The 25,807-nt window shown below is 43.8% G+C and overlaps 1 protein-coding gene across 6 annotated transcripts in view; it reads right to left on the minus strand.

Moving 5' to 3' along the window:
• The window catches only part of STRBP (spermatid perinuclear RNA binding protein), a 58,701-nt gene that overhangs the window by 27,279 nt on the left and 5,615 nt on the right, over nt 1–25,807 (minus strand). For all 6 annotated transcript variants that reach the window (XM_063409894.1, XM_063409893.1, XM_063409892.1 and 3 more), the window contains exons 2-5: nt 9,083–9,258; nt 6,745–6,962; nt 5,860–6,025; nt 3,964–4,108 (exon numbers count right to left, since the gene is read on the minus strand). In XM_063409894.1, the coding sequence (XP_063265964.1) occupies nt 3,964–4,108; nt 5,860–6,025; nt 6,745–6,962; nt 9,083–9,085 (532 nt within the window). In that variant the 5' untranslated portion in view covers nt 9,086–9,258. The remainder of the gene's footprint in view (nt 1–3,963; nt 4,109–5,859; nt 6,026–6,744; nt 6,963–9,082; nt 9,259–25,807) is intronic.

Consider the following 25,807-nt stretch of genomic DNA (forward strand, 5'->3'; position numbering starts at 1 on the left):
GTTTGTTAGTGCCATCTCCAAGGATATTTTCATGGGTTCCTTTGAATGGGATTGGCTGCATAAGCAATTGCATCTTTAATGTTAAGGATGCCTCTCCTAAGCCATTTCCTGGGAAGGTTACTCTGGTAAAAGCACTTGATGTTACGATGAATGAAAGAGCCCAAAGCAAAATAACCCCACCAGTGTAAAACTGAACAGGACCAGTGTCTTGTCTGACAGGTGATGGTTGCAGTTCACAGCTGCTGACTCCAGTGCTATAAGCTTATTTTCTAAGCCCTGTGAACTTCACAGCAGATATTTGCATTGTTTGTTATTGCCCTCATCAACAGCATTCCAGGCTTGGGATTAATCACTCCTCTTGTCTGTTTTCCAAATGAAAGCTGCAAAGTCTCAAAGCTCTGCCTTTCTTTGAGCACAAAAGGTCACTTTGGAACACAAGATTTGCTTCTAAATTTCCTTTGCAGTTTCGTTGTTTTCAGGAGTGACATTTGTGGCACAAGATTACTCAATATCCATCTGGGTAGTTCTCTGAGAAAACTTCACTGCAGACAATATAAACATCTGCTTAAAGCTCAAGTATTGTATCAAACAAATACTGTCAATGAATGATCAGAATCTTAATTTAAAACGTTAGAAATGGCAAAGGTGACTGACTGCAAAATCATTAATTTTTTTGCAATGAACTGGGGCTCAGTGTTGTATGAGGCTTTGCTAAAGAGTATTGCAGCCACTGAAAAAGTAAATTAAGATTTCCTTTAAATTACAAAGCAAGCAGAATACATGTCACCTGTCATTCAGGTGAACGAAAAACCTCCTAAGGTTTGTTTCAATGGTTAAAACCATACTTTTTCTTACAGGATTAAGACCATTTTCCAAGGTCTAATTTACAAATATCTTGGAGAATTTTGTCAGTTGCTTGTTCAGCCCCAGTGTCCTGATGCTGCAGTCTGCCAACTTTCGGGTGCAAGATTCTATTAAACAGAAAGATGAAGAGAACAGGCAGTGAAGAGGGCGAGCGGCTTGCAGCGGGCTCCCTTCAGACCCCCTCGGGAGAATGGCATGTTTCTTCATGCTCTGCCAGTCAGGAAAGTGAGACCAAATCAAAATTTTCAAATGGGATTGCAAAGCTTTCCTTTCTTTCCTTGTAGTTTTAACAAGGGCAGTGATCCAAGGAGTTCAGAAAAGAGTAATTTCTAAAGCCCTGATGTTAGCTCACACTATGCAACGCAGAACCAATCCCTCAGGAATTCTCTCCCCACTGCTGTAGCATTCTCTTCACACAGGAGCTGCCAACCCCATTCATGTGAGCCATAGGAGGAGCCTTGTCTTCTCCAGAGAGGGGAGGGCAGTGTGGGGCTTGCTGCCCTTCAGAGGCACTGGGCCCTTTGGGAGCATCACTGGCCCTGTCCTGCTCCATGAGAAACGGGACTCAGTCCCACTTTAGTGAGCTTGTTTGTAATTACATAATTTGTTGTTTCTGTATGATCAGTAACAGCAACTGCTTTTCAGGATACAAGGTCCTGGGTATGGAAAGCCCAATTTATATTTGATGCTGTGACAAAAATTCAATTTCTTAAGAAGTTTAAAATTTAAACTGACACTAAATGCAGGCAAATTTGGGTGCTTGACTTCTCAACATGAGAAAGCAGAGCTTTATAGGTAGGTAGCTATTTGTGAGAAACATCAAAATGCACACACACACTGGGCCACTATTTATTTTTGCTAGGGAGCAGCAAAAACAAATAGGACAAACACCACATCTTAAACATGAACACTTTTTTGAAGAGGTGGGGACTGAAGAGAAATCCAGGAATGTTTTTCGATACATTCTGACATCAGGGCATGAAGGCACACACAGCATTCCTACAGAACAATGGGAGCACTGGGAATGAGGGCCATGGGCCTGACCTGGGTTGTTAGAGGACAGATTAGTGCTAATCCCACCACAGAAACCTTGGTCAGTTTTCCGAAGGCTCAGGAAAGCCTGGGCTATCTTACATGGGAGATGAAAGGCAAGTTTAGCAGTACTTTGAGCTCCTTCAGTCCCAAGAATGCATGGAGCCGACTGACAGGTTTTTAAAACTGCATAGGGAGTGTATTTACATTTGGTTGATACTGTTCAGAGGTATGAAAAAATATGGCAATGCTTTGGAGATCAAGGTGCTTTCACCAGTTTCTCCAGTTACTCTCCCTTGATACTGGACATGACACTGTTTTGGTCTAAGTGATTCTAATTTAAATGGTTGGAAAGATTTAAAAAAAAAATGTATCCCTCCCCTTTCAGCTTACTTAGTGACATCTGCATAATGCTCCATATACCTTGGAAAGGAATATGATAAATATCTCTGTTCTTTGTGATGAATCAATGCCAAGGCACATGGACTTGAAAATGAGATCCATGACCCTATTCCCTGTCCTAAGCAGCTGCACAGAATGACAGTGTATAACCACTTCAGGAGAGGTGGTAAAACCTTTTAAATCTAAAAAAAATAGTAGAGACCTTTGAAAATATTTTAAGATACTGAAAAGAAAAAAAGACCACCTAGTTTTAAGCATGAGAAAGCATGAAATTCCAATCCTGCTTTAGTTTGAGATTAATTCAGAAATTCCTGGACTTCGCTGGCATAACAGCATCAATTTTTACAAGAAAATACTTGGGCAGAAGCCTTTGTGTAAAACTCTCTCCCCTTGCGGGAATCTCACAAATCTTTCACCTTCGGGGTTTGTCCTGCACTTTGTGCTCTCTCATGAACATGGATGAGCTGCAGCAGCTCCGGGGCTGGTCTCAGCATCTTGTGGGAAGCTGAACAACTAAAGCAATATGCAGTTTATTTTTAATGATCTTGGAAACAGCATTGTTGCTAATTTGAGAATAAACAGCCAGTAATTAAGGGATCTTTGCCATTCATCTGCTCTGTAAGATTTTTCTGCATTCAACTGCTGCCAAAGTGTTGCATGTCACTTGGAAAGGGATCCTTCCTGCTATCGCCTCCAACGAAATGAGGACAAACTGACCAACGTTTCTCATCCCGTCGGTATTCCATGTGGGAGAGGGAGGAAGCAAAGGACTTGTGGCAAGTCTAGAGATGGGAGGAGAGCGACAGGGAGTTCCCTAGCCCACACGGGCCCAGCTGCCTCAGTTGTCATGACAGAGAGTGGCCAGTTGGTCAAAGGTCTGACATCATCCAGTGGCAAAGTTTCTAGGGATAGGTTTGGGAAGCGGAAGCAGAAATTACTGAAAAGATTTTAAAAATACAACAAAGTATGGCTACATTTGCTCTTCTCTATTGCTCACAGTCTGTTTCCAGCCTCACTGGTACCACAGGCACGGAACTGTGTAGGACACCGTGGTGAGGGAGAAGGAACGGAAAGGACTAAGTGACAGTTTTCTAGAACTATTTTGCTCTAAGGACATGAGGTACAACATTCAATTGAGAAGCAAAAGTGCTGTATCACAGCACCATAACTTCAATTGTATCCCAGTTAGGAAATTCTTAAAGCCAGAAACATACACATCATCAATCAATAAAAACTGAGGGCCAGGACAACGCACTGGCGAGCTTTGCAGGAGAGGGCTTTTACATACAGAGAAACATTTTTATGAGTTTTTCAAGAAACTGTGAACCAATCCCACTTGACTGACTTAATTTGCAAACAAGACTGTGCAGCGCCAGGTGCTCGAGAATTAAATAGCAAGTCTGAAAGAAAGAACTAAGATCTAATTGTATGTCAAAGTCAACACTGCAGGAATATTGCTTGCAAAGGAAAACTACACATATTTACATGAAAATTAAGTGACTGCTGTCTTTTTAAGTTACAAATAAGGTAACTCATGGTGGCAATAGCCAATCTAGTCAGCACATGATGCACAATTAAAAACCTACTTCCCAATTAACCCTGTGCTGCACAGTCAAGACATTTAGCTAGAACAGTCTTAAAACCAAGTTAAAACGCTCTGTGTACCTCCTTCCTTCTTCTCTGCTTCATCTCGGATGAGAGGGGATGTGAGTATCACCTTCAAAGTGAGCTTGGGCTCCTTTGTGTTATGGATAACAATAGCTGCCTCATTTACATGCTCCTCCACCAGATATTTCTCTTCTGTAAGTTTCTGAAAGTCACCAAGAAAGATTTCAAGACTCCCAATTGATTGAAAAAGTGAAGAATCTGTGTATGTGCCTCAGCTAATGAGAAGGCTACAGGGCATTGCACTAACAAAGGCAGCCTTGCCTCCCTCATTAAAAACAATTTAAAACATTTCTTTTGTAGCCAGTGCTACAGCTGCCTTACAGTTTGCTCCACTAATGTGCATTGTATCAGAGTTCTCTGCAGTGATCTCTCTGCAGCTCTTTCAGCAGCCCTTTGGGACCTCTCTCACCCTCCAGAAGCACAAGGACAGCCACAGATGGTTCAGAGGCCTCCAGCCACTCCTTCTGTGTGGAGCCTGGTTCAGCAGGCTGGTGGTTGGGATGTCTATTCCAGCCCCTTCCCTGCTGCAATCTGCTCTGCAGCTCCTTTATTGTTGGGATGGAAACGCCTGAGCATCTGCTCACCATGAGCCTTCAAAGCAGCAGAGCAGAAGCCCCTGAGTCTCTGTGCCTCACTTGCTGCTTTTGTCCACTAATGGCCTAAACCCTCCTTTGCCTCCAGCGTGTGATCCCTCTGCAGCCTCTCCTCATCTTCCATGCCCTGACAGCTGGGGCATTTCACGAGTCACAGTCCTCTTCCCTCATCTTTTCTGTAATCCCTCACAGTCCTTCCCCACAGGATCTTTCCTGCCTGTCCCTTGAATTTATTCAGCCTTCACATATTTTGATTACATCTACTCTCTTTATCTCACTTTTTTTGAAGCACATACTAACTTTTCTTCTCACTTTCAACCCGCCTCATTTCATGCCTCTCTACAAGGTTTTTTCATTAATACTCAATACATCCCTATCATTTTCAAGCAAGTAAAATTTACTCTTTATTACTCAACAGATGCTTTGCATTTTTAGCTATAGATAGGGCCACATCTCTAGGAACAGCATTAGCTCACTAAAACAAGCCCTTTGTGTGAGAAATGAATGATGAGGACTAACAGCTGTCAAGAATGGTAAAACACAGGGAGAAAAGCAGATTAGGAGAAAAGCAGAAAGAGTTTGGTTGTGGTTTGGAGAGGGGCACTTGCAGTGAACCATTTGAGGTTCACTGCATTCCTTGGCACCTTGGTGAGTCTGGAAGCTGGACTGATTCCTCAGCCCCAGAGCTCTGGCACAGAGGTGGTATCCCTAAACAAGCTGCAGCTGCTGCCCACTGGATGCCACCATCAGGATTAAGTAGCCATAAATAAAAATAATATGAGCTCATGATTACCATGAGCCCAAACGAGTGACCACCTAAAGTGACACGTTCTCACCTTGGCAGCACAAAGGGGGTTATGGGGGAACAGCCCAAGCAAAGCCGCTCCAATGGGGAACTGCAGGTTCAGGCAGGGGACAACAGCAGGGACTGAGTGACACACTTGAGCAGGGAAGATTTCTGCAGTTCAGCTCATGTTGGGTGGAGAGAGGCGCCCAAACCCACCCTGGGTTAGTTACACACACACACAGCCTGCTGCCCTCCCGGGGAACTGACAGCACAAACAGGAGTAGGGCAACAACAGCAGTAAGAGGTTACATTTTGTAAGTAAGGACTCATTTTGTGAGTAAGGACTTTATGTCATCACATTAAACATGTCACATGCCCCAGATGCCGTCCTAGATTCACAGTATATTCCTTTATATCACTTGTCTTTCCTGTTGGAACAAATTCCAGCCTTTCCCTAAATAGCCCTTGCAGTGCTATCAGCCATTGTGGGAGGACTGCTCCAAATGAACTCACCTGAATTTGAGCTGGGAGATTGTCTTTAACAATACTTAACAAGGTCTTTGTGGGTTTTTCTTTGCACATGAGAACCAGCTCCAGATCCATATCATCTTTGATCAGCAAGCCCTTTGCAACCAGGCCAATTCTCATAACGCCACATAACGTCCGACCACCTTGGTCCCTGGAAATAAAACAATTTAGGGTAATTAGGAGGGGATTTTACTCTCCAGCTACAGTGTAGGGGAACCTTTAAGAGCCACAGTAAACAATTTTCAAAGCAATATAGGGACACTGTGACAAAAGCCAGTTTTGTAGACTAGGATTGTTTAAAAGCGTGGAGTAAAATGCAAGAAATGCTTTTTTGACAGGCCAGCACCAGGTCTTGTCCCAACCAGTTCTCTCCAAAGCATTTACTGCACACTTGGATTATTTTTTATTAAGAGTCACTATCAATGTAGGGCTGAGTTGCCAGCTGGGGTTAAACTGTGGCAATAATGGAAAGTAATGGAGGCTTAGGAAACTTTGTTTGCTGGATTATAAAACCTTGTTTTGTGTATCAGACTGCAGGAGCCCCCAAGCACATGGCTGTCGATTTGCACTGGTGTGTTCCAGGGAATTGTGTTTGCTTCAAACTGCTGAAAAGTTTGTCTGCTAAATGCAACTTCACAACATCACAGTAAAACATGCAAAGAAATGGAGAGCAACTGCTACCCACACTGGGCTTATTGCCATTCCCTGCACATTCCCCACGTGCTCCCACCTCAGAAAGTCCAAATATATCCCCCTCCTTCTATGAACATTCATCTGCAGCAGACCAAGGTAACACTACAACGCTTATTTGGAGGAAAGGAGCCATTGAGAGCAGCACAGGGACACGTTGTGAGCTGGAGCTTCACTCACTTGGCAGTGCCTTCTGCAGCTTCCTCCTTGGCTTCCACATCACCCTCACACTTCGCAGACTTGTTCTTTTCATCCATCCAGTCAGACACATGCTTAAGGGCACATTCCACTGTTGAGACCATGTTCTGGACAGCTTCAAGCTCCTCTGGAGATGGATAAATGGTTGAGTGTTTCACCATTACGTGGCGGTCATCGTTAGCAAAAGATCGGATCGATCTCTGTGGCAGGGTGGGAAACAGGGAGAAAAGAGAACAAAGCTATTGGAGTATTGATAAGACACAGCACATTGCCTGAGTGGGAACCCCGCCTGGCAGGGAGGGTGCAGGCTGGGCACAGCATGTGGAAAGGAGGGCAGGCAGGGAGAGGTGATTCTGATTTTGTAGAAGACATCGATTCTTTCTAAATACAATTTTGCATATTCTGGAAGTGCTGAGTGCAGCCATCTCCCCCCTGTTCATGCCAAGAACTGCACACCTTGGAAAAGGCAAAGAGCCAATCCCTCACAGGTTTGCTGTGGCTGCAGATGAAGTCACAGGCAGTACAGAACTGTGAGAGGCTCAGTCACTGCGCAGGGATTTACAGAGGCATGAATGAAGATGAGAATAAAGATAAACGGTAAGAGACTGAAAGTTATTTTTAAAAATATTCAAATGAATAGGAAGATATTAGAGTGCTAATTTAAAAAGTCTGCATTGAAACTCAGAGTCCTGAGTGATACTGCTGAGGGAGGTAAACTTCACTAGCTGGGTAACCTGTGCTAGGAAGTTTTGGGTTTGCTGCAGACTATTCAGGTGAGACGTTTTTGATCTAAACAGTGCCCCAGAGTAGCTGTGATCACAGCACAGAGCTGTGCCAAGGGCAGCAATAAGTCTTGGTCTATACAGAGACATCAGTCACTGCTGAAAGCCTCCTGAAAGCCTCCCAGAGCAGAATCACCAACCAAACCCCTCCGTTCCTCCTCCACGTTAAGCACCTTAATTAGGTGTCATTTCCACCCCTACTTTATGCGTTTGTAGTTGTACCCACTCCTAATGACACAAAGGGCCTTTGAACAACCTCAGAGGCCTCTGGGCTAGATCCTTATTAAGGAACTGTCCATGATTTCCTGGTTTATTCCACTCCCTGTGTGTCTTCCACTGAAGGTCATGACATGATTCCCTTCTTAATTTTTGTGTTCCTACCCAGATGGCTAATTTGGGCAGTAACAATTCATCTGTCAGGGGCTGGTTTTATCCCCTGCAGTTTGATAGGCTGCAAAATGCTTCCAGGAGGTCCCTCTTGTGGTTATCCACAACATGGATACAGCTGGGCTGCAGGGAAATGGCCAAGCTGCATTTAACAACTCACCCACCATCTTCTACCTTATAAAATGTCAGTTACAACACTGAACAGAAACAAATTGGTAATTCCTAACTATGAGACACATTTTCTTTTCTAATGAAGAGAGGCTGACAAGATCAACTCCTCATTACAAATATTAGCAACTCTGCTTTGCAAAGTGTTCTTTCTCCCTTTCACTCTGTAACTGGTAAAAGTCTTGGTTTAGGTCTTTTTTATAAATACAAATATAAGCACACAGCCTACCTGCAGCAACCAGCCACACAAACATCAGCAATTGTATTTAAAATTTATTGCATTTATTCGCATTTCCATTCGCTCAGTAATAACCTAAGAGGACTTAAAAATCTGTAAGTATGTTTAAGCTGCTCTCCACTCATATTGTTCAGGAACTGAGTAGGTTTATTGCCTTTTTGTGAACACATTTCAGAATCTCACCATCACAATACTTTATACTTGCACATTGTTACAAATCCCACATCTCAGACATTTCTATTTGCAGCCAAACCCAGCCAAATGAGAAGTGACTCCTCACTTAAACCACACACACCAGGTATGTTTGGTTACACACCTTTCATCTACACTGTCACAAAGTGTGCACAGAGGAACCTTCAATCACCCACACGTGGATGTCAATAATCAAAACTTGCTTTTGTGAGGTGGAGGTGGAAGGGGAATGTGAGCATTCAGTAATGAAATCTGCAAGTTCAAGGTCACTGATGCTGTTTGCTACAGCCTGCTAATGCCAGTTTTATTAGAAAATCTTATGAGCATCCCCTTCGTTCGTATTTAATAATTCATGTACTGCAGGCTCACAAGAACACTCTCTGGCTTTAAGAGGCTGACAATACATCAAACCTCAGTTGCTTTGCTCAAAGCACACAGTACCATCCCTCAGTTAGTGGCAGGTCAGAAAATCCCCTCTCCCGGGTTTGATCAGGCCCCAAGCAAGCCTGGCAGCACTTCTAATGCACCTCTGTGAAAGACAACAAATACCTACCATGGTTTGTTAGTGTTTCAGCTCTCTCTCCCTCCCTTTCTCCTTTTCCCTCCTCCTTGGTGTCTTTGCTAAGCACTGTTTTGCCTGACAGAACCTCTTCATAAGCCTCTCAGTCCCTTGACAGCTCAGGAGTTCATACAGCCAAGGTGCTCTGGGAGTCACTTTCTCTAGTTCACCTGCAAAAAGAGAGAAACAACTTGAAACCAGCAGTGATGGTGGGTCGATTCCAGAAGTGCTGGATGCAGCACGTGAGGCAAACCACTGATCAGAGCACCCCAGCTTCCAGATGGGACGGTCACTGATCCATTTATATCTGAGCAAACAGATGTCACTGTGGAAAGCAACGTTTTGTGATGTGCCCACACACATGTAACGACTTTCCCATGCCAGTTTGAGCTGATCCAGGGAGGTTTGTCAGCCACCTGGCAATCCCAGCTTCTAGGATGAGGAAGACAGGAAATCCAACATGGCAAACATGCTCTGTGTGAAACCAGCTCACAGAGTCTCTATTTTTGTGTCACATGCACGTTAGGAATCAAACACACTACATTTAGTTACCAGAAAATAACTCTCTGTGGAAATCCTCAGTGCAGCCCTCAATCCTGTGTCAGATGCTGCACAAGAACCAAGGCTTCAGGTTGCAATAACTGCAAGTTGTTATTTAAAGACAGACAAGTACATTCTACCAAACTGCAGACGTCAGACCTGCGAGGAGCTGAAATCACCCACCCGCCTGTGCTGCCCATGCACTGCCTTTCCCAGCACGCAGAACGGAAAAGATCCTGCAAGAGCAGCCTTCTCCTGCTAAACTGGGAAACAACACCAGCACTGGCAGCATAAAACTGCAAAGAAATGCTCTGTGAGGGAGAAGAGCAGAATAACAGAGCAGGTAATGTGAGAGAGGGAGGCAGAAGCTCACTGCACAGCAAGACATTCCAGTCCTCGCAGAAAATTCCTGTTTTCCTTTCACTACACATATTGTTGCATCAGCTCTCCAGCAACGTTTTGAAGCAATTGGAAACCCAGTCAGTAAATTTCTGCAGACTGACACATGCACACACACAAAATGTTTTCCTTTTCTCCTGTATGCTGACCCCCTTCTCCAGCAATGCTTTGCATATTGTGTGCCAGAGAAGCCTAGCATTGTTAGAGATTAAAAGCATGTTTGGCAACAGCAGAGGGATAGGTGAGATGACTTGAAAGCTGAGGAGATACTTAAACCTGTGATGTGACAGGGAATAATTAAAATGTTGCATCCCACAGAGATTTGAATGTGACAGGGGAAAAGGTAATAGCAGATCCCGCTTCCCTATTTCCCTGGTTAGGAACAAATTAAGCGGTTTTACAGGACCAGTAGCTTTGGCAGCAAGGGCCTGACAGTTGTGCGTATGTCACACCACTGAACTGAGGTTGTAGAATTGGGTAAAACAAAAAGCCAGACAAGAACACTGTGCAGGGACCTGTCTGCTCCAGCAGCTGAAAATTGCCGAGGAAGAAACCCCAAGAGAGTTAAGTGCAGTCATACTAAAAATACTTGGGAAAAGCAAGCTAATGAAAACCCTGCCTGACCCCACTTCTCATCACAGAGGCTCTGTGCCCACCAAGGTGTATTAACACTCTACCCAACTGTTTCCCAGAAGCAATCAATGAAGGAGATGTTCTTTCTCTTAAGAGATTCTGGAAGTCAGACAGGGGCAGCTGGGAGGAAAACTAAGCAAAGATCACTGCTTTGGCAGTATTTATTTTGTGAACTAGTCATAAGCTCCTCCACATTCAACAGCCTTTCACCATCTCCAGAACAGCCAAACTCTTTACAAGATCATTTTGCTTTTTAATATTAATAATAACTTGAGTCAGCAGATTGCAAACTAGAGAGACTTTTATGAGACACATCTCTAGATAATCTATTTAAAATTATTTCTCTCACCAAACTGAATTCCAGCTATCTTCAGCTACTCTTCTTCCCTGTCACTCCCACATTTCACATTTTTGCTTTGTTACCTTCTGTGGTAGCTGTAACTTGGCAGTGCCAGGCAGAGAGAAGGGCACTGGAATGTGTTGCTGATTTCAGCAATGTCTCCAGACTCCAGCAACGCTCCAGCCCAGCCTCCCTCCCAAACTCCTGCAAGGTGTTGCTTATCAGCTGGCCCAGGCTGTGGCAAGCAGATGCACAGAGAGAGGTGGCTGAGCAAGCTGTGGTGCTCAGGAGCTGCTGAGCAGGCTGCTGCTCAGAGGGCAGAGCTGCGAGAGCCTCCCCGGCTCTGCTGACACTCCCTCCTCCTCCTCGGGGCAGCCCTGCCCCTGCCGGGTGCTTCTCAGTTCTTGGAAAATCCAAAACAGGCTGGAAATGAACGTGTCACAGCCACAATGGGGGTTAATCTCTGCTGGGCTGATGAAGTGAAAACACCAACACCTCTCCTGAGCGGTGTATGCAGCAGTGACCTGCTTTCTTGTTTTCAAGAGAGGTTCAGTTTTCATGACAAGTAAAGGCTGTTGGATGAAGGTATTTATGAGCTCTTTACCTGCCCTGTTTTTCAGCAGTGCGTGGCTGAAGTCAGGGCACAGACAGATTAATTACAAAGGAATCTTTGTTATTGTCATCAAATTCAGAAAGCTGGAAAAAAATCCTGAAAACTGAGTCGAAGCTGATACACGATGTCTTCCAAGTCATTAACATCCTACGAATATTTCAGAAACACGCATAGGAGTGAAACCCTAATTTAGTTCAGACTTTGAGAGAACATTTTCAACAAAAGCACTAAACAGGAGGGAGTTTACTATAAAAGTGTAGACACAATATACAGAATAAAGTACATTTGACAGCACACAGAATTAAATTAAGGAAAACCAAAATCAAATCTGCTCCAACCATATGGACTAAGGCAGCATAACATAGCTCAGCACCAAATACATCAGAAAGCATTATGTGAAGTGAGCAGCAATTCCATAAATCCAACAGCCTCATTCCACTACCAGACTATAGCAGGATATTTGGTTCTCCATCCTCAGGGAAGTTATAGTTGACGCTCAGACTAAAAAGCACAATATTTAAATGTGTGGCTGTCTTACCTAGGGACAGTCACCCACACTTGCAAGAAAACTTGTACAGGAAGCTCCTTGCACCACTGAGACCTTGCTGACCTTGAAAAAGTCACTTCTGCTCTGCATCATGTGGCCCTGAAGTGTAAAACAAGTAAATAATCTCTGTCTCCAAACCAGGTCACAGTGGAGCTGCATGGAGTCTGCAGTGTGGTTTAAAATCACTGGGGATTTGACACATTAGAAATGTTATTAAAACACCATGACAATGTAGCAGTGTTTCCATTAAACATCCCATCCTTCACAGAGGAAGTTTATGCTTTGGCTCAAGACAAGCGAAAAGAATTTCAGATGAGGCTTTTGTAGCAGGAGATACTCCTGCATCTGCAGCTGCATTCCCAGGGGACAGACAGTTAAACAGCCAGAGGTGATGAGTGTGGTCAGCCACCTCTGAGTGCTGTGAACAGGGAGGTGAAAAGGCAGGAGAAACAGGTACTTGCATTCCATGGGGACTGAAATACCAGAATTAGGCTGCTCTGAGCCTCTAGAAAGGAGACACAAACTGTGTCTGGCACCCCAGGATCCCCTTGCAGCAGCACCTTGCACAGAAGCGTTACTGCTGCAGCAGAGAAGAGGAAATCGTGGTCACTGGACACCAGAGCTCCAAACCCCTCACTTCAGTGAGCTGCTCTCCTGGCCAGGCCAAGTAGAACACCATGAAAATTGGTTTTAAATACTCCATCAAGAAGGCACATGCTAACAATATTCAGCTGAAGCATTAAAAACACCCTTCACCTTCTAAATCACACCAACACCAAGACCTACCCAGAACTGCAGTGTGCAGCACCTCAAGAGCAGACAGAAAGGCCAACAAGAACTACAGAAGTTGCTAATAACAAAGCAATGAGTATCTAACACAGCCCAAGGTGTATCACACACAGTAATAGAAAATAACTGGAATTTATACCAGTTTTTGTTACCTTCAAAAGTCAGAATGACAGGCTTGCAACTTCAGATTGAAAGTTTATTTTAGCCTCTGCTTTGCATTCAAGAGACAGGTAATTTTTCATCACACCACACAAAGTGCTGCTGAAAATATGTTGTGTTTTTCTGCAGTAGAATTTTATTGCTGGCCTTCTGCCAAGAGCCTTTCTGGCAGCATCTCCCACAGTTGGAAACTGTGTATCTGGGTCAGAAAAGACAAGCCGCTTTTCAGAACAGCTCAATACATTTGGCAGAGATGCTGATATTGTAATTGAACTCTTTCAGCAACTCTCTTTATGATGTACCCAGACACCAAACAAAACAAGATCTGCAGTGTTGATTAATGTCAAAATAACTGACAGAGAAATATCAAAATAGTTTTCCCTCATGTTAAAAGTATCAACAAACCAAGGGGAACAGATAAGAAATACAATTCATGAGGATTCAGAGAGGAGCACAGGGCAGAGAAATCTGCAAAATATGACTGACCTGTGCCTTGTGCAGATATTCACTATTTAAAATCCCAGCTCTTTGCATGGAGCTTCCTCCTTCCCCACGACACAAAGAGAAATCCTGGCCACGCAGAGCCCCAGCAGCACTGTGGAGAGCAGAGCCCTGTAACACTGGGACACTTATTTAACAAGGCTCAGACTGCTTCCAGCAGTATGCTCAGCATCCAGTTTCACCTGGAGACTGTATATTCACAGAAGTTTTATTATTTTCCATGTAATGCATTTCCTGGCAAAGTTGCATCTGGGATAACCTTTAGAGGGCTGGAATTTTCCATCCCAATGAATAATTACAAAGCAACACTATAGTTAGAAGCTGAAAAGGTACTTCCTCTGGCAAAGTCTTACACTTTATACAACAAATGCTGGAGTCTAGGATTACTCCTGCCTGTTCAGTTCTCCTAATATTTCTGTCAAAGGCTCCTGTGCTCGGAGATCTCCTGGGAGCAGCCCCTGCCAGGCAGCCTCCACATCCAGCTGTAAGTGCCAAAGACAGGATGGGCACAAAGCTGATAACCAGATCTGGAAGCACAGCACACGTAAGCACCAGAAGAGAGAAATCAAAGTCACCTTCCAGGGCCCAGAGCTGTGACAGTGCTCACAGTGCAGGAGCACAGCTGCCCACTTGTCAGCGGGCAGGAAGCCACTGCAGGGCTCCTGGGGAGAACCCATCTGTGCCAAGGCACGACCCTGGGGTCAGGGATGCGACTGGAGATCAGTGAGCACATGGATTCCCCTCCACTGCGAGCAGGGAATGGAAAAGGAGCCAAAAGAAATCCACTGGTGCAGTAATTAAAGAAGGTGAAGAATCAAAGGCAAGCAATTGCTTAATCTAAATTAATGCATTAAGGTAAAGGAAACAGGGATGTGCAGAGTGTAGCTCATATTTTTAGCTCCTGGAAAGAAGGTGAAAAGATGGTCTAAGGGGAAATCATTACCAGCCTAACAGGAAGGTTAAAAAAGGAACAACAGAGGCACTGTGTGAGCACATCTGCAATCATCTGAGGAAAGAAAATGCTCTATTTTAGAATCACAACATCCAGTCTCAGAAAGAAATAGACATTAGTAGAAATAACTGCAGCTGTTGAATTGTAATGTATAAGAAAGATAGCAGTTTTGGAAAGAATATAAATCCTCCTGGGATTAAACCTACTACAGACTCCTGAGGGCAGGAAGGTATTCACCACACTCACCAGGAGGTTTTCAGAGCAACACACCAGCTACAGACCTCAAGGTATTTTTTTACATTGATTTTTTACATCTCCCTCTAGATTTTTTTTGTTTCACATTCCCTGAAACCTGCAGAACCCCCAGCAGAGCCAGGGCTACACTGGGACTTTAATGAAATAATTTTGAAATTGCCTTAATCTCCTGGCATGGGTGTGTCAAGATGCAAGACTGACTAGAGGCAGACCAACTGCAGAAAGTTTTAAAAACCAGCTGCTGACACTTAAATAACAAATTGACACATGAACAGTTTAATGTTTTTCCCGTTCAAACAGTAAGAAATACACAAAACTGAATTGCCTGTAAAACTGAGCACTGCAGAAAACAAAATATATTAAAGGGTGCATTTCTTGGCAGGTGTCTTAAATAAAAAGTCACAGATTAGATAGTACATAAATAATGAATAGCAAAATATTCATTTGAGATGAGGTAGAAACCACCACTGGATTCTCAATGTCTGTGAAACACTGAACTGATTTGTGACTTGAGACATCCTAATGTTGCTTTCCTGGCTAAACTGGTCAAAGGAAACATGAAGGTACTTTGCAGTCGTAGTGTGACATCCACACTCAGAATGATCTGAGATTCTTAGCTCAGCCTGCATTCATTTACAGTTGAAAAATTAACTAAATTAATAACAGGATTACATTACACTGAAATGACACTCACCATCTGCAGTGTCATTTTCCCGAAGACAGAGCTGGTTTAAGCAAAATTCTGGATCTGTGCCCGAAATGACATCACATTCTCCAAAAGAGAATCACAGTTCTACCTCCTCCACCCAGTTTGTGCCATGCTGGTCCTCACCACACCAGTCCTATCCTGCAGCACACCCAGCACTGAAGCCCTGCACATCTCTGAACTCCCAGAGACTGCCCACGTCCCTGGATGTGTGAGCACTGCCTTTACCTGCAAGGCTTTTGCTGGTCCAGAAACCACCCCAGGAAGCAGCCACGATGTTGAGGAGATTCAGAACAGGGACATTCCTTCCCCAGCACCCTTCAGCTTCACCGAAATAGCTGCAGTGCCCCAGTTTCTTTGCTGCTGTGATTCACATCCCATAGAATATGGGATTCTGCAGGTGGACCCGAGCTGCAGCCCAGAGACTCGGGCAGGATGGGGGAACTGCCGCCAAGGAGGCAAAGGTACACACATGGAGAAGGCTGGAAAGCATGGCATTCCCTTGTGTGGGCAATAAATAAAACACAATTTCAACAAAAGAAGGAGGCTGGAGCCCAAACTGTCCTACAGTAACACTGGATCTGCTTGTACTGGTGGTTTGCACTTTTTATCAGTTCCGTGAGGCAACAGCCAAACACTTTGGCTCTGCTGTCTGTCCCCTGCTCTGCAGCCCAGGATAGTGCATAGCCTTAGAATTAGTAAGAGGAAACAGAAAAGCAACATGGATTCTAAAGCCCTGGTTATAAACAAAGCAAATTTAGTCATTCTTACAAATAACACAATGCAAATATCTCTTTGAGAGTTGCGTTTTCCCAGTGTTTACATGAAGTGTCAAAGCATTAAGTAGTTTTTAAACATAAATGCTCTCCTTCTGACTAAAATTTCAGCAACCCTCAATGACGAAGTTTAAGGAAGTTTCTCCCCAGAATTTCTTCCCTGATGTCAATTATACAGACCCTGTGTACACCCTGTTTTCAGTGTTGCAAACCCCTGGTTACTGTGCCTGCCTGCCTTTCAGCCAGTTTAAACATTCATGACTCTCCTCTGAAATGCATTTTCTGGTATGTCAGTCTTGCTGCCTCACTGACTTTTTTTTTTTTTAATTAAAGAAAGAAGATTTAAAGGGATTTGGAATGGAAGATCACTAGAGTCTGTGAGTATTGTATAAACAGCTCTTGTGCTCCCAGCCAGTGCACGTCCTGCATCAGACTTTTCCCATGTTTTAGTTCTACTCTGACTCCTGAACAAGTTCAGGTTAATTTTTTACTTCCTGACTAATTGTCTGTTTTGTCAAAGAATACATTGACTAAGTTTCTGGGTTACTAAAAGCTTAAGGTTTTAAGTGTTTTCTCTTGCCATCTCTTGCCCATCCAACCATGTTATTTTAAGTTTGATTCAATGTCACAACGTGCAATGCCACAGAGAGGCCTGAAACAGAATTTGTAACTAAAATCTTGGGCTGTTTAGGGAACAGAATTGGCTCTTTTGAAACCCTTCAGAATCCAGCACAAGCACCCCTTCAACAGAGAGCACTGGGGTTTCTCTCTGGGGAAGGGTACCCTGGCTGCCATCCATTTTCAGCCTCAGAACACAATTATTTACTTCAAATGCGTTATAACTTTATCAAAAGATTTGAATTAGGTCACTTAGGCATAAAAGCTGGCAACAGTATCCATCAAAGTAAAACACCACACAGCCCGAGATGGCACAGGAAGAACTGTCATTTGTGACCCAGGTCCACCATCTGCCTTGGAATAGATCTTGTAGAAAGTCCCAGCTTGGCTAAGAGGAGGAAAAAGAGCCACAAACATATTTAGAAATGTACAGAATTAGTAAATAAAAACAAAAGTCCTATTTCCCTGGAAAACTAGGAGTCTAAAAATAGTTTAGATGGGCTCAATCCAGCATCCTCTTGCCTCAGCAGATCTCCACTGCACGCATGTGCTGTCAGAGCTGCCAACTTCACTTGCAAAACTCATCTATTATTCCTCTCTCCAGTTTGCACGGCACGGTTCAGCCATGAAAATGAAAAAAAGGATGATTTTAGCAGGGACCAGCACTGGTGGAAATGCTCAGGTTGTAGACCACAAGCTAGGTTACAAAACTAATTTCTCAGCCTAGGTTCTATCTGTTAGTCTCATCCTTAGGAACATCCTGAGAGGAGTAATGAATTCCATAGCCTTTTCTGTTTGCTAATTTTCAATGGGTCATTGAAAATACAAAGAAAAAAGATGGTTAAATTAGGTGTTTGTAATACTGTATTCTCCAGTATCTGTGGGTAACAGAAGTATGCTGAGTAATTCATCTCCAACTTGAGAAGCTAAGTTTATCTTTTTATATATTTTGAATTTCAAATAAAATCTGGGGGGAGAAAAAGGAGCTGTCAGGATAAATGCACCAGTCCCAGGTGGATGGTGTTTTTAAACCACAGACACCTTTGCTGGTTTGGCTTCTTTCTTTACATTTCCTACAGGGTTATGAATTAGTTTAATTTCTCTTTATAGATAATTATGTTATCTCCATTGTGCCACTCACAAAAGCACCAAAGACCCTTCCAGCTCTTCATTTGCTAAAGAAACTTCCTCAGCCTTTGCACTGTCCACCAGACATCACACCACACCCTCCCACCAACATAAAGCAACAAATCTCTGAACAGCAAACAGGATCGACCTCTTGGGGTGCCTCCCACTTGCCAGGAGCCCCAGGAAGCCCCTTGGGCAGGCACGGGAGTGTGGCACAGCTCCTGCAGCAGGGGCAGACCCCTCTTTCTCCAGGAGGAGCAAAGAGCCTGGCCAGTAACAGCATTTCAGGTGCTCTCAGCCTTGCAGGGACATCACAACAACAGAACTCTCTCTCCACAGAGCTCCCTTCATGCACTAGAGTTGCTAAAAGTAACGCTTGGAATTACTGTCCAGGGAAAGACTAGAGGGAAACAATCAAAGTTAGTTTATTTTGGGCCATTAGCTGCAGTTTGTGCCTGGCCACTTCAGTTCCCCCGATAACAGCAAACCTGCTGTGCCTAAATGCAGCACTGAGGGGGTTTATTTTATTTCTCAAAAGGAGTTGCACTTGGAAAGCCCCAGCCTGCCAGGGTAGGAGAGCACACAGTTCCGGATGCAGAGGCAGGATCAAAACCCAGATTAGAAACCAGCTGCCACAGACTGAGGGTGTTCTCCTCAGGAGGGCAGGGAGACAGAAACCCTTGCATCCCTCAGCCCCGAGGAGACTGTAAATGTTTTTATGGCCTGCTTAGCCTCCTGTGGAAATCTGTGTCCATGTCAGGACCATCATTGTATTGAACTCTGCTCTTGTCAGCACAAAAAACCTACCTGGTTTTCAGTCCAGAACTATACTTTTACCAATATAAGAATGTCAAATTATAATGCCATCAAACCTGTCTTATTCCACAGTTAAACAAAATTCATCTCTATAACCTGACTCTTCTGTATTAGCGAAAAAAATCCCTTTTTTAAAAAGCACATAAATGCTTTGCACTGAAAGAGTACTTGGTTCTGCTGGTTCTTCACTTTGCACAGCTCCTCTGTTGTGGAAACAAAAGTCCTTGTATTGGGCTTTCTCTGTGATATTTGCAAACTCCTACACTTGGTGTAACAGGGTGCTCACAAACAGTTCTTACTGCCCAGGGAAAGTTAGGTCATTGTTTATTAACTGCAGAAACACATTGAAGAAAACAATAACAAGGTAAAAGAACATTCTTGGGAAGGCTTGCGGCTTGTTTTGACAGAAACAAAAAGTAATTAAACCTAGCTAACACCTTTTCACTGAACATTTTGCTCTAAAGCATTTATAATTCACACACTGCAGGACCAGAACAGCAGAACCACCACTGCAACACTGCCAACGCAAGGAAAGGCTGTCCCTGAAATTCAGTGGACAAATATTACCTGGCAATTTCATGCTTAACCAACACAAAAGTCCAGAAGTTAAATTTAGAAGCATGATTTCTGCACAGTCAGATGTTTGTGTTCTAAATTTTCTAGAAATTGCAAATTAGAACTTGGCAGATTTAAAAGTAACCCAGCACGTGTCTTGTGCAATCCAAATCATGGTCTGTCCTAGTACCCTGCAAAACTGTTAGGAAAAACCCATGCCTTTCACCACAGGGTTTCAGACAAATGACAGAGACATTCCATTTATCTCTGTGATAAGAATGAAACTTAAGTACTGTTTTTTCCTCTTGGAATATTGCCATGAAAGTTAAAAACTAAGAGAGGAACCAGCGTTCTCCCCACTGAAGGATAAGCACACTTTGGTGAATGACACCACTTACAGAACCGCAGTCCAAGTGCTTGTGGCCATTTTTTCACATTTACCATGGGGAGAATATACTGCATTTCTAGACTGATCTCATTCCTAAATACTGCAGTGAGATATCAAAGCAAGCAGATGTCACCAAGGTCCTTTGTGGAACTGGCAAACCCTGCAAAGTTTCTGCAGCCACTCAAGAGATAAAGTGTGTTTTTCAACACCACAAAGAATAAATTGAATGAAACAGCTCAGAGGTAACAAACCAAACAAATCTTGGAAATCCCTTCTCCATCTCCCAGTAAGCAGACAGTACTGCCCACCCTCCCCTTGCATTGGGGGAGATGGCAACCTCCATGCTGGACTTTACAAGAGACTGAAAACCATTACTCAGTCTTTTCTATTTTGATTGCAGTTATCAAGTTTCAATGTACGTTTATCAGAAAAAAAACCCAAACCAGACCTCAGATACACAAGAATTTCACAACTCTTCAAACATCACTTCTCTAATGGCTGTGCTAGGTGTAGATGTTGTGCTGTTTGCATGGGGAAGAGACCCCACTGCCCAAAAATTCAAGTGATTTGCTCAGGGCCACAGTAACTCCGTGGTAGCACTTGGAACAATGTAAGTATTTTGTTTACTACACACACCAAGCATGGAGCATCCTCTTCCCCTTTCTAGCTTTCCACCTCCTCAGGCTTCATTAGTTTAATCTGAACAGACACTGCATTCCTGGCTGCTTTTGTTATTCAATCTCTCTTGCAGGATCATGGGTTCCTAACAGGTCAGCTTGGCAAACTGTCACGGGAAACGCTTGACAACAATTACCTGTCCATTCATGAGAGTCAAATGAGCAATTCAATATCTGAATATGGTATGATTGAACTCAGGAACGTAATTCACAATGTGTCCTACTTTCGGGCATCAAATTTTTTGAGCACTGTGCTCTTTTGAAAGTCAAACTGATGAGGACTCGGGAACCTTGTGTCTTTTTCAAAAGAGGCCAATGGAGCCCCTCTTTTGTAAGTTAGCAGGACACACACGGTCTGTTCTCAGGAAGAACAGGAGCCAAAAAACAAGAACACTTCAGAACACTGTCGAGGGACCTGAACCATTGTGCAAGATCAGGGGAAGCTTTGCAGGCAGCTCCTCAGCACTGAGCTCTGCACACCACATCCTAGCACATCCTCGCCTTTGAAGAAAAAACCCAAAGCCTCTCTTTGCCACTTGGTTTTCTAAAGCTCCAGCTGACATAGGAGCAGGCAGTGGAGGATAAAGGAGTTTCCTCTCTCTTAAAAAAAACCCACAAAACAATCAACCAGTCAAAACCCAGCTTTCACATTAGATGCAGAGTGACCTTCTAAAACACCCAAAATCAGATGTAAAGGATGCAGAGGATCTCTCTTAAAAATCAGAAAAACCGACTGGGAACTCCTGGATGACCAGGAGTGCACTTCTCATGGCTTCCCCTGCCCACAGCCAAACCACACCCCTCAAATAGGATCCCTTCAGGCTGCTCCACACTGAGCTCCAGCCATCCAACAGCAGTTTATAACTCCTGTGGGTTCATTCAGGATGGCTAGTTTGATCTTTTCAGGAGATATTTCAAACTCTGTTAGAATATTATCAGCTGGAAGGACCTACATCCATCACCTAGTCCAACTGTAACGAGAGGAGCACAAACAATGAAAGCAGAGCAAGGAAAAGAAAGGAGAGGGGAAGTACAGTAAATCCTGAACTCCTCAGCTCCCCGCCAAAATTCAGTCTTCTATAGACTGTGCATGAGACTTGCTACTGTGCTGTGTGATGAGGGCAGAGAGAACTCATTGAGACAAGGTGCACCTGCTAAAACTGGCACTAAAACCAGGCAGCTACTGCAAATCAGTGGTGCCCAGCACCAACAGAAAGCAAGTCTTTGTTCTTCTGGCACAAGAGGACTCCTTTACTGCGAGTACCACATACAGATCAAACATTTATAAGCAAAAGAAAATAAGCTAGCCAAGGGATTTGTATTAAAATAAAGATTGCAGATCACAGTGTGAAAGAAACAGGGAACGTACCAGCGAGTCCCATGCCCAGCCAAGCTCTGCCCGAGCAGTGCCTCCTCTGAAGGAGAACTGCAAGGAGACAGCCTGAGCCAACAGTTTCTACAGCAACTGCAGAAGCACCAGTTCAATGATATTCAAGCCCTGCAGTAACTGCAGAAGCATCAGTAAATGGATACTCCAGGAGGAGCGTTTGACAGTCTCTCCTGGACTCCCTCTGCCTCCCTGGGTAATGCATTGATCCCAGTCAGCTTAGTTCCACTCTGGAGTTACCCATTTCTCTGCAAATGCTTCTGAATCCTCTTTGCCCTTAATATTCTTTCAGTACGCTTGCTCCCTGTCAAAACTTCACAGAACAGCCACCAGAGAAAGTTTTGTAGACACAGTGCTGAAAGGATGAGTGTCCTCATCCTGCAAGGGAGAGACCAATGCATCTGTGTGTGGAGCTGCTGCAACTCCTCACAGAGGGTGGAATGCTGTTATGACAGTGGCACTGGGGTGCTGCACCACTAAAAGCACACTTGGAAGCATCTCAAGGGGAACCAAAACAGAGACCAGTTACCACCCAACTGCACAGAAAGAGGAGATCCATTTGTAATGTGGCTATTTTAAAACTAAAGTAGAAGCCATATTAAGGAACGCAAAATATTTCAGCTATACACTTGGTGAGTTGTCACCTAAGAATTGTCATTTACTGAAGGATGTTTATGGCAGGATGTTTCTTATTCCCCTTTTAAGAATCTGCTGTAATAAATCACAGCACCTCAACGATCTCAGCTTCATCAGTTCCATACTGCAGGAGTTTTCCCGTAAGTCTGCACTGTTACTTTGGATCATGCTGAAACTTGGCATGAAGCTCAGGCTCCTGACCCACTGCAAAAGTTAAACAAAATTGCCCGTTTGTTTTGAAAAGGGTCAGGAGGTTTCCAGTTTCAGGCTCCTCAGTGATTGGGGTGGAAGGGAACAGTATCTACAGTCACAGCTCAGGGACATTCAGTATTCAACCCCTCTGCAAAGAATGGGCTTGATCAGAGACCTGTAAAAGATGCACTTTGTAAGCTGCTCTCTTTTAGTAGTTTATTACATAAGGCCACGTCCACAAAACCAGATTTTTGGTCATGAGATCACTACTTATATAGTACTGACTCCCAACTACCCGCTTTAAAAAATAACCTTTATCTACTGAGCTAACAAAAGGAAAGTTACCCAAATGATAAAGCAGACCATAAGAATATATTCAGTGTAAAAGACAACCTCATTCCCACAGTAATGGTAGGAGAAAAAAACCATGATAGCAAAAATATTTTCATTTTATCATCATGCCTTTCATCATGATTTATCCAGATAGCACCATGACTATTGTGACTGTAACAGTTGTTATTTCTAAAACATGAGGAACTATGAAATCTAAAGTGGAAAAGTATCCTGTAAGTTGCTGAAGTATAAGCATGCAAAGATGACTTCTGGATCAAATTCCTTACCAGGCCAGTTTCGAAGGAATAAAGACTGCAGTTCCAGACAACCATCTTTTACCACAAACTAAAATTTAAAAAGTTATTTATTTAGCAACTATGAACAGTGTCAGGTTGCACAAAATTTGCTAAGACTGAAATTTCAACCAAATTTTTAAAATTGTCGAAAACTCCCCAGTTACAGGAGATTCTTATGTGCCTCCAAGGTGGGAGTCATGATTCTTTTCTCTTACACAAATTTAGACAACTGTGTTCTCTCTTCAGCCTTCTGGCCATCTGTAGAGATGAGGAGGTGTGTACAGATGTGGGCTCAGAGCAGAACAAGCGACTTCTCTGAGCTCATATTTTTGGCACTCACCAATTTCACCCTCACCCACCAGAAGCAAAGAAGTTATCGGTTTTGTCTGCCCGCCCTTTTCCCAGTATTTGCCTTTCTTCCTGGCTTTTCTAGAACACTTGTCACCATGTTTACCAGAGTACATTTATTACTGGTTTTAAAATAACAGTCGTTGTGAGACAGGAAAACATTTCAGATCTTTATAGGGGGAACATCAGACACAAAGAAATGAAATTGTGTGGTAAGTCAGCAGCAGAACCTGAAAAGGGGCCAAATGCTGCCCTGATCAATACTTGCAGGTTAATTGCCAGACATTCCTCACTGGAACAGGGTGTTGCTCAGTGCCTGCTGTTGAAGAGTTTTACCCATTTCCAGTTTTGGAAGCAGTGCTCCCAGTTCTCCTACGCCCCATCCCCACTTACCCACACTGCGGTTCAGCCCCGGTGATGCTGTGTAAGGTCACCCAAATGGCACAGCTGAGCACTTTAAAGGAACAGATTAAGTCTCTGCATGATTGAAGACTTGGCCAGCATGACTGGCTAACCAAAGAAGCCCTAATCTATTTGCCAAGTCCAATTACCTAGCCATGGAATCAAGAGATCATGAAGCATTAGGACACGGAATAACTGCTCACCAAACAGTTTTAGCTCTCTGAAAAGATGGCAGTCACTGAGAGCCTGTGACATAGAAAAGGCATCCTTCAAAGCAGAAGTGGGGAGAAATCAGTTCTTGGACATTTATGTTTTCCCCTTCTGTTGACTATACCAGCTATGAGAGTAAAGGGGAAGAGATTGGGATTGGAAGAGCAGTAGGAATCCAAATGTTCTGAGTCTCTATTTCCTTGCAATCCCATCAAGTATCCTGCTTGGAGATCCGTGTTCTCTACTTGTTCCATCATACCACAGCCTCAGCTTCCCAGTGGCTGTGTCTGTTCTCTGTACTTCACTCCCTGGGGTCACAGGCTGTACACTCACAGCCTCCCCTTCTATTCCAGAGTCTTTTCCATTAAAGCAAATCCCCACAGATTGTCACATCAGACATACAGCAATCAGGCAGAGCAGAGAAGGAAAAGTAGAAGAGCACCAGGAGGGTCACAGAGCAACTCAAGCCCCATATCTGGAGAAAAAGAACAACTTTCCATATGCAAAGAACTGCCCCTTTTAGCACAGCTGTATCAAAAATAGGAATAAATTACTAATCTGTCTCCTTGCCTTCATACTGGAAAATGGCTGTCTCCAGCCAGCCCCAGCATCAGTCACACCTGTCAAAACATCACACGGCTTTCTCAGCTGGGAAAACCAGCCACGCAGGCTGGGCCACTGCCACCACTGCCACCGGGCCAGGGAATGCACACCACTGAACTAACCAGCTGCTATGTGCATTCAGCTTCAAAAGTGATCAAACCTTAGCACATGTGAGTCAGCACTTCCACATTCACTGCTGTTATCTGTTTTATAGATAACAAAAACCCCTCAGCCCAGGCCCATGGACCTTCCCCACACAAGGTACCACCACTGGACCCCTGACGATCATGGTCCTGCTCTGTCAGAAACACAGCACCAGCTGACTACCATGAGGCAGCTAACCATAATGCTTTTTATTTTCTATTTTAATACAAATTCGTTGAATGGATCTAATGATACTGTCCTGACATGTAGTCTCCAGGTGATGTGTTTGGTCCAGCTGGTCAGTGTCTTGCTAAGCAGGCTGTAAAAAGACCTTGTAAATCAAACACCTTTATTCAGGTATATAGCAGCTGGCAATTTTAAAACATCACCCATTTCAACAATGGCAACTAAATCCAGTGGAGTGCAGCATGTCAGCTTGTTTCCTTGAATTTTGTACAGTCTCTTTAGTGAGGAGATATTGCATTTACGATTTCATGTTAGTTCATGTTATGAAGAAAGATACCATGTTTATGGAGAGGATTAAATTGGGACCCATGCTTTGGCTGCTACGTCCTAACAAAAAAACAAAGCCCATGGTAAACCATTTTTTGGCAAAATCTTGCTGGAAGGAGTCAGTTGCTGTGTGCCCAAAGCGCCCCTGCCCACAGCCTCAGGCCTCCTCAGCCTCTGGGAGTATTTTGCCAGGCTCATTTCTGGAAGCACAGAGGCTGTGGGGCTGTGCTGGCCTTTCCCCGAGGCAGGTCCTACTGGCTCAG

Source organism: Prinia subflava, chromosome 12 (assembly GCF_021018805.1).
Source record: "Prinia subflava isolate CZ2003 ecotype Zambia chromosome 12, Cam_Psub_1.2, whole genome shotgun sequence".
NCBI classification, from domain to species: domain Eukaryota; kingdom Metazoa; phylum Chordata; class Aves; order Passeriformes; family Cisticolidae; genus Prinia; species Prinia subflava.